The sequence below is a fragment of the Symsagittifera roscoffensis genome, chromosome 9 (assembly GCF_963678635.1).
Source record: "Symsagittifera roscoffensis chromosome 9, txSymRosc1.1, whole genome shotgun sequence".
NCBI classification, from domain to species: Eukaryota; Metazoa; Xenacoelomorpha; order Acoela; family Convolutidae; genus Symsagittifera; species Symsagittifera roscoffensis.
In genome coordinates this window covers 3754539-3763993 of record NC_087070.1, presented here as the reverse complement: position 1 = coordinate 3763993, position 9455 = coordinate 3754539, and the positions used below count along the sequence as shown (strand labels likewise).

At 43.2% G+C, this 9455-nt stretch overlaps 2 protein-coding genes across 3 annotated transcripts; both read left to right on the top strand.

Moving 5' to 3' along the window:
• Window positions 1-542: 542 nt before the first annotated feature.
• Window positions 543-2960, top strand: LOC134854513 (dCTP pyrophosphatase 1-like; the record flags this gene model as incomplete). Of its 2 annotated transcripts, none has more annotated exon segments than XM_063870805.1 (3): window positions 543-781; window positions 1072-1623; window positions 2845-2960. In XM_063870805.1, coding segments are annotated over 2 exon segments (331 nt in total), but the record flags the coding sequence as incomplete, so codon positions are not given.
• A 2201-nt stretch (window positions 2961-5161) lies between these two features.
• LOC134854457 (uncharacterized) lies at window positions 5162-9370 on the top strand. The gene has a single exon (XM_063870711.1). It carries the CDS (start codon window positions 5162-5164, stop codon window positions 9368-9370), a length of 4209 nt encoding a protein of 1402 aa, XP_063726781.1.
• The last annotated feature ends 85 nt before the right edge of the window (window positions 9371-9455 follow it).

Sequence of the window (9455 nt, the reverse complement as noted above, 5' to 3'; positions counted from 1 at the left end):
TCTAATGGATTTAATATAGAACTGTCACACAAAAACATGTTAAAATAGGTTGTTCGAGCCGTGTTTTTAATGACAATCACGTAGTCTGAGGATCCGAGACTCAGCTATGTGGTTGTGTTCGCATGTAAACGAAAGCTGATCAAAAGTCGTTTGACTGATGGCCTAAAAATGGTAACTTTTTACTTTGCCCTAGACAGACCAGAAAATCAACTGGCAAGGTCGAGACGGTGAAAAACGAGTAGAATTAAGGTAACTGACGCCTGCCAGTCGTTAATATGTACTTTTTCTACGCTCCGTCGCTGTGTGATATTTGGGCGAATGTTACATCATTTCGTATTTTTCGGCAAGAACTTTCTTCTCGATTTCCCTGTCGGAGCTCGAAAGAAACTTCTTGACGTAAATAGGAAAGCGGAAGTCCCTCTTATTATTGCTCCTGGCGAAACAACGATTCATGAAGTGAGCGTTATTCGTTGCAATCAATAATGGGCGACACGTGCGACGTTCATTATTGGTTGTTTGAGATTTCATAAGTCTTCGAGCTGAAGTAATGTCATTTTCAGATTTAAGGCCCCATATGCTGCATTATTCCCGCAAGAATTATGGCATCAGATTCGACGCGAGCATTGAAGGTGTTACCCAACTCAGGCACACCGTTGATCACAAATTGATTCACATTTTTTCGTATGTCTGCAGGTTTTGCCAGTACCATTAGTTCATACATCTCGATAGGAAGGTAGACGGTCACTGAATGCCTTAACTACATTTTCGTTTATTTGTTCAGGTAAGGATTTTTCAATAATACGCGGTATTTCACATTCAACAATAGATAAAACTGTAGACTTAATGTTATTACTCAAATCGGTTGCCTCGTTAAACATGGTACAAAACTAAGCTTCGTATTTGAAGATATCCACTTCCAGGCAGTCGTCACAAATCCAAAGGCAAGTTTTGATTTTACCCATCCACGATGCTTCGTCAGCTGATAGAGAAACACACGCTCCATGAAACCAATTTCCACATTTCTCATACCCAATAGCTGTAGTATCATCGTGTTTCACTTTACTTTTGCAGTGGTCACATTTGCAAGCAGACGTTGATCCGATGCAGTTGCGTTCTGATGACATTCCGTATATGAAAAACTATTTAAAAACCCTTGAAGGGAGCTATAGAGGAAGATCGAGCTAACTGTCAATAAAAGTTGATGAGACTCGAAACACTCAGCTGATATCTAAACATCTAGCACGTCCAAATAAATCTAAAAAACTTCATATCATTGATCAAGACTGTTTTCGTCCAAAAAGTCTGAGAATCCGACATCCCTCTCGCCTCTCTCTCCCCCCTCTCTCTCTCAGTCGTTGATTTATACAGAGTGGATATGCTAGTATATTTCAGTTTTTGATGATGACAGATGTATAAAGCTTTTTACCGTTCTCCGCAATTATTTATCTCCCGAAGAATCCAGATTCGGTGCTGCATGACGGACTCGAAGACAGTAAAGACTGAGAGTTCGAAAGTAGGAGAGCTACCCAGGAACACTTTTTCTTGTCTCGATCTGGATAGACTGAGGGGCCTCCAAGATGAGTTTGTAAAAGAGAGAGATTGGACAAAGTACCACACTCCCAGGTAGTGCCGCACGGTTTTTAAAATGTGATAATATTATGTTTGCAAAATAATATTTTCAATTGAAGCCAATAAACTTAAATGAATTTCAATTTCAAAATGTGATAATGTATTTACGCTAGCAATAAAAAACGTTTTCATATGGGAAAATAACATTTTTTTAGGTTAACAACTAGTTAAAGTAAATCACTTGAAACATTTGACACGGTTCATATAAAATCAAGGCTCCAATCCGCACATGTGATGGAGAGATTACCCACATGCCTGTGAAAACAAAGTTCCCTGATTCGAGTCTGGCCAGGACCTGTTTTTGATAAACAGAAAGTTTTCCGCGTGACAAAATTTTGTCGGATTTTAGCTGTCTGCTCATTTTTTGTCGGCTTAGTTCCCACAGCTCGGGATTTAAGCATTTTTTTTAGTGTACTGAAAAATCTTTTCAATGTCTTTTGGTTTTGTTCAAGTAATTGCATTCCAAGATTTTTTGCTGCATTTTTTTTGGAGATTAAAAAGTTATAGAAGACAACTTTAGAAGCATTTTTTCTGCGGGAGCTACTAATTGTTTTTGTTTCCTTGCATTTTTTGTGACCATTAATTTGAAAAAAGTATATATGCCAGTACTACGGCGTACGAACGTATTCCAATTTTCCATGTTCACATCTGAATGTTCCTGTTTCTTTTCTTGGTTTGAGTTTGTCAAGTGAGCTTATATAAAAAATATAAGGGTTAAAGAATGGTTAGATCGTACCTACTTTGTTTTGAATTTTATGAAAAATATTGCTGTTTACTGTGATTTTTTTACGCTGTAGTTTTGGTCTCTGGCTCATACTTTTGTACCGTAAGCGGAGCGAAGCTCGGCTTCGCCCTTGTGTTTATTTTCCCATCTTCTAACGTCACTTCATCATATACTAACATAAATAAGTCAACCAGTAATAAAAATGATATGAAAAAAAAAGGTTGTAAACAGTAGAAGAATCAAAAATGTACCATGTCCATTTTTCTCAAATTCAGTAAGTTGTATCAAAAAAGTGTGAACCTTGAAAGATTCTTGATCGTTTTGTTCCTCGATTTTTTTTCGGAAAAATGAAAAGTGTCAAAGAACTTTTTTCAAGGTTCGAGGAACAAAATAATCAAGAATCTTTCAGCTTGTTGGTTATTTCCATTGTCGTTTTTATACATGGATGTTTTAAATTTCATAATGTGAAACTAGTTTCAATGTGTCTCCAGGAATATCTTGTGTGCGCTTGTGGGTGAGGTTGGTGAGCTAGCTGAGATATTCCAGTGGAAAGGAGAGGTGTCAATCGGGGCAGAGGAGTTGTCGGACAAAGAGCGTCAAAATTTGAGTGAGGTTTAGATTTTGAGTATCCTTGACCAAAGTTAATTTTCTGTTGACTCAAGGCTATTTTTTTCAGCCAGCACTGCTGATTTCAATCAACCGGACAAAACAAATAACATTGGAAACTTAAAAGGCGTTTTTCTCAAATTGGATCAAGATTAGACAAAACGTGAAGACAACAAAAGTTGCTTAAAATTTAACCAGAATTATCATAATGCAATTTATGTTGCGGAGTTCGCATCCAAAATATTACCCCAAAAATAGTTTATTTTGGTTATTATGTTATGTTAGTTCATAAGGAGCGAGCGGCCCTCTGCAGCTAAAGCTGCTCCTGAAAATAGAGAGCATTTATCTTAAACAAAAAGTTATGGAATGACTGAATGGATAGCTGGCTGGTTGGATGTCTGAACTGATGGCTGGCTGATATATAGATGGATGGCTGGTTTGATAGCTGATGAATGGATCGATGAAAGGAGGGCTGGCAGGATGGATGCACGGAAAGTTGGTTGGTATTTGGGTGGATGGATGGCTGGCTGGATAAGTGGACGTTCGTTGGCTAGATGGAGTGATGGCTGTATCGAAGGCTGGATAGAATAATGGATGGCTGGACGCAAAGATGAGTGGATATGCTGGTTGGATGGACTGAATTGATGGCTCGATCGATGGATGGCTGGATGGATGGATTGCTGGAGGGACGGATGTATGGCGGATTGGATCGATGGATATTTGAATGGATGGACCGATGGCTGGTTGCATGTATAGATGATAATGTCTTGATATATGGATGGTTAATCAATGGAAGGATGAATGGAAGCATGGCTGGCTGGAAAGAGGGATGGCTGAGAGATAGATGGGAAGCAGGCTGACTGGATGGCTGGTTGGAAGGATGATGTATGGTTAGATAGATAGATGGCTTGGATGGACAGATGGCTGGATTAAAAGGTGAGTGTGAGAATGGATGGCTTGTTGGATTGGTTATGAACGGATGAAATGACGGTTTGAAGAGCTGATGAAGAGATGATGGTTTGATGATTGAAAAAACGGCTGGATAGACAAATAGTTTGATTGCAGGATGGTCAACTGGAAACAGCGGAGAGATTCTTTGAAAGATGGATGGTTGGTTGAATGGCCTAATCTATTGCTGGTTTGTTTTATGAATAGAAGATGGATGATCAGATAGATGAATGGATTGATGAAAAAACGGACGAATGATGGTTGTGTAGATGGCTGGCTGGATAATTGGTTGGATAGATTGCTAGATGGATGGATAGATAAATATATTGATGGATGATTGGATAGATAGTTGGAAGAACGAATAGATGGTTTGCGGGATAGATAACTTGATAAATTGAGAGGTGCGCAGATAGATGGATACAGCTACAACACCCTGCCCTTCCTGTCGCTGCCCTGCTAGCCCCTTCTCGCCTAGTCTTGTGCCGCCTTGCGCTTCTCTATCCTACCTTGCCACTCCTCGCTCTGTGCTGCCCTACCCTGCTTGACCCTCCTTACTGAGCGCTTCCCTACGCTGCCTAGCCATTTCTCGTCCTGTTCACTTTTGCTTTGCGTGTTCTTACCTTGCCTTGCACTCTTCGCCTGGCGTTGCCCCTCCTCGCCCTATGCTGCCCTACTATACTTTGCCACTCTTCACCTTGCCTTGCCTCCTCGACCTGCCCTGCTCTACTCTGCCCCTCTTCGACCTGCCCAGCCTTGCACTCCCTACCCTGCATTACCCTTCTTCGCTAAGTACTGCCTCGACCAGGCGTTGCCACTCCTCGACCGGCTCTGCGCTGCCCTACCCTGCCTTGCCCCTCTTCTGTCTGCCCAGCTTTTCCACTCTTCACCCTGCCTTGCCCCGCCCCTCGTCATGCCTTGTCTAGCTTTCCCTACCCTGAATTGCCCTTCCTAGCCCGGCTCTGCGCTGCTCCGCTAGTCTACTTAGCCTGGCCACTCCTCGCCCTGCCCTACCTTGCCGCTCCTGGCCATGCCTTGACTTGCACTTCCCGGCCTTGCGCTGAAATGTTTCTTAAGCACAGTAATATACGATACAGCTCTAGTGTTAATGTATTGTAATGTGCTTAATTGTCATGTGTTTAAGATTGTCATGTGTCGCGGGGTTTTGTAATTAACGACTGTTTTTATCCAACTTTTTCTCATGGTAGCAGGAGAAAATGAGCTCTTTCGTCAAAACCCCGCCGACATGGGAAACAGATGCCTTATGACGCTTGGAAAAACGAGGTTGACATTTGGAAGCGTCTAACAGATCTACCTGCAAAGAAGTTGGGTTTGGCTGTGGCACTATCCCTCAGTGGCCGACGTCGCGAAGTTGCTATGGAAGTGGGCGGTGAATCCTTAGAGAGTGAGAACGGTTTGAAAGATTTATTGGAAAAACTGGACAGTATATTTGGCAAAGAAACAGTTGACCAATCTTACGAGATGTACACTGCTTTTGAATCTATCTCAAGGTCCTCGGCTAGCGTTATTGAGCATATCGCTGACTTTGAGAGAGCATACACTAAAATGAAGCGGTTCAAAATGGAATTACCAGATTCTATTTTAGCGTGCAAGTTGCTCCATTCCTGTAATTTAACCTCCAATGAACGCCAACTGGTTCTCTCCGCGTCGAATGAGCTGAATTTTGACACTATGAAAAAGTCACTGCGACGAATTTTCTCAGGAAGTTCCTCCTCCACCTCGGGAGTGCAGCTAAAAGACGAACCAGCTTTCGTGGCGAACGAGGAACTAAACGAAGAATCTGCGTTGATATCTGATCGGTTTCAGAGACGCGGTCGTTTTCGAGGTCGAGGACAGGCCAGTTACAGTTTTTTGAGAGGCGTACAGAAAAAAGGTAGAAATCCTGTTGACAAAGAAGGTAGAGTTACCACCTGCACAGAGTGTGGTTCCAGAAATCACTGGTTCAGAAACTGCCCGGACAGAGATTCCGGAAAGAGTGTTGCTTCAATGCCCGCAATAGCCTCCAGTACCGTTCCTTCAAGCTGCGACTCAGGTACAGACACGCAAGTATACCTCACGTTTGCAAGTAACTGCGGGAAGTTGCTGAGAGAATGCTATGAGTCAGCAATTCTGGACTCCGGCTGTACAACAACAGTCGCGGGAGATCAGTGGGTCAAACAGTACGTATCTAAACTTTCGAAGACGCAATCAGACACTGTTGTGTACAACAAGACTGGTTGTCGCATTGTTTTTGGAGATGGAGCATGTCAAAACGCTAAATACAAAGCCTTTTTGCCAGCTAAATTTGGCTCACTTTCTTGTTTTGTGAGTTGTGATGTCATTGACGGTGAGTTGCCTTTACTGCTGAGTGTCAAATCGATGGAATCTGCCAAGTTCGTGCTCAATTTTGATGGCAAGTTTGTTGCTATACAAGAATCTGACGAAAAACTAGACCTCAAGAGGACGTCAACCGGCCATCTTCTTCTGAACATTCATCCTGGTTATGAAGATGTTTGTTTGGCAGTGTTTGCGCAGTCAGATTTTAAGAAAATGCACCGCCAGTTTGGACATTGCTCCGCAAAACGGCTCGAGCAACTACTCAAGCAGAGTGGCTACAAAAGCGCAACTTTGCAGTCTGATGTGGAAAGTGTAGTTGATGAATGCGAAACTTGCAAGAAGTTTGGCCGTGCTAAACCAAAACCTTCGGTTTCCTTGCCTCTTGCAGTGAAGTTCAACCAGGTGGTTTCTATGGATTTGCACAAATTGAGCGAGCTCGGGCCTAATACGCATTATTTGCATCTTATAGATCTTTTTACGCGTTTCAGCGTTGCCTGTATAATCCACAACAAACTTCCTGAGACCATCATAAGTGCGGTTTTGAGAAATTGGTGCCTTGTATTTGGACCACCAGGAACATTTATGAGTGATCGAGGAGGTGAATTCAACAACGAGAGGTTTCTGTCTATGACTGAGTGCTATAACATCAGGGTTATTTCGAGTGCATCGTACAGCCCTTGGTCTAACGGGGTTGTTGAGAGGCATAATGCGATTGTTACTGAAGCTTTCTGGAAAACAAGGTCATCTGGTGAGAGCACAGACGATAATTTATGTCTCCAGTTTGCCGTACATGCCAAGAATTGTCTGTCTAACGCGTCAGGTTTCACTCCTTTTCAGCTGGTTTTCGGGTCCTCCCCAAACTTGCCGAATGTAATTGAGGATAGAGATCCAGCTCTAGAATGCGTGACGACCTCAGAGTACGCACGTGAACATCTGAACCTGCTCCACAAATCTCGACAAGCCTACATAGAGTGCGAGTCCTCTAACCGTATCAAAAGAGCATTGAGAACAAATGTTCGTAGCAGCGAAGAAGTCCAACCGTCTGATCAAGTGTTTTACAAAAGATCTGAAAACCAATGGAGAGGCCCAGCCACAGTTGTGAACCGGCTAGGATCCGAGATTGTTGTGAAACATGGCGGTCAGTTGATCAGTGTCCATCCAACTCGCGTCCGGAAGTGTCAGTCGGACAGTATAGAAACGCTGACCACAGCGGCGCATCCCGAGAACAGAACAGAAATTCCGTTAGTCATTGGTTCAGAAAGTACCAAAGTAGACACCAGAACTTGCCCATCAACTGCAGTGGAGAGTGATGAAGAAGAATATAATGTCGCTGAAGACCGGATTCCACCAGAGGAAAGCGTTGAACAAGTAAATAATCACGCTCAAAACGGTATGAAGAAGCAGTTTCAGACGCAAGAAAGAGAAGACTATCCGAAAGTGCGTGATTTCGTGAAGTTCGTACCCAGATGTGACCCAGAGAAGTCATACGAAGGTCTAGTAATCAGTCGCGCTGGAAAAGCAACTGGGAAGTACAAAGGATGCTTCAATGTTGAATTTACAGCTCCAGACAATGTTGCTGGTATGACCGGTAACATAGATTTCACAAAAGACATGGTGACTTGGGAGAAACTTGATGAATGCCATGCGTTAATCGCAGGACACCAACCCGATCAATTTGTTGCTGAAAAGCAGATTGAGCTCGAAAACTGGATTAAACGCTCAGTTTACACGGAAGTTCAAGATGTTGGACAGTACTTCATTGATTTACGCTGGGTTTGCTCTCAGAAGACAACTGGTGCCAAGAAAGCACGTTTGGTAGCCAAAGGTTTTCAAGATATGGATTTGGAAACCCTCGTGAAAGATTCTCCTACATGTGCCCGGGAAGCGTTCCGGCTTGTACTGACTGTCTCTGCATCGAAGAATTGGCCAGTTGGAGTTTTGGATATAAGCACTGCCTTTTTGCAGGGATCTGAGTTGAAGCGGGAAGTATATGTTAAACCACCTCCAGAAGCCGAATCAAAGTGTCTGTGGAAGTTGCATAAACCAGTGTATGGCTTAGCAGATGCCTCCAGACTCTGGTACGATCGTGTTCGCAAAGAACTTTTATCCTTGTCATGTCAAGTTTCTCAGTTCGACTCCTGTTTGTTCATCTGGCGAGATCCGCAAAATAACGTCAGCGGTGTTCTGTGCGTCCACGTAGACGATTTTGCGTATTCAGGCACTGTTGGGTTCAAAAATGAAGTTATAGACAAGATTTCTATGATTTTCGATGTTGGAAAGCAGTCAGATCTGCCATGCAGCTACCTAGGCGTCCAACTAGACAGAGAAGAACGTGGCATTTTGATCCAACAACAGAAGTACATCCAAGCTATCGAGGAGATAGATGTTCCATCTGATGCGACTCGAACAGAGTTTTTGTCTAGAAAAGGCGTGAGAGACCTGAGGAAACTTCTAGGCAAGCTGAACTGGGTGTCGTCTAACACACGACCGGATATATCGTTCGAAGTTAGCCTCCTTATCAGCAAACTGCCAGCCAGTACAGTAGAGCAAGTCCTGGCAGCGAACAAAGTAGTCCGCAAGCTCAAATACGACAATTACGGAACGTGCATGACATCTCTTGGAGACGACATTGAGTCCTGGAGAATCATTGTTTTCACAGACGCATCACTGAACAACTTGGCGGGAGGAGCAACCCAAGGAGGCTACTTGGTCTTCTTGGCGAATACCAAAAACTCCAGATGCTCGCTCATTTCTTATCGCTCGCAGAAAATAAAACGCGTCGTTCGGAGTACACTCGCAGCCGAAGCACTGGCTTGCTCGGATGGTGTAGATGCTGCTTATTTAATGCAAAAGATGCTGCACGAAATAGTCGGAAAAATTGTCCCTATTGATGTATATACTGACAACCGATCCCTGGTTGATGCGACGTATTCGACAAAAGCCGTCGCAGACCGTCGTCTGCGTGTTGAGATCGGCTATCTGCGAGATTTGACTTCAGACACATCCATAAGTCTCAGATGGATATCAACCAACCAACAGGTCGCTGATTGTCTGACCAAAGATAGTCGCGTATCACGCACTACGCTGATTCGCTGTATACAACACTCTTCAATTGACTTCATTCAATAGCGGCTGTAACTATAACACATCGCTGCTTTGCGGAGCTTTCCAATTGATTAAATTACACGGGAGATTGTTAATGTATTGTAATGTG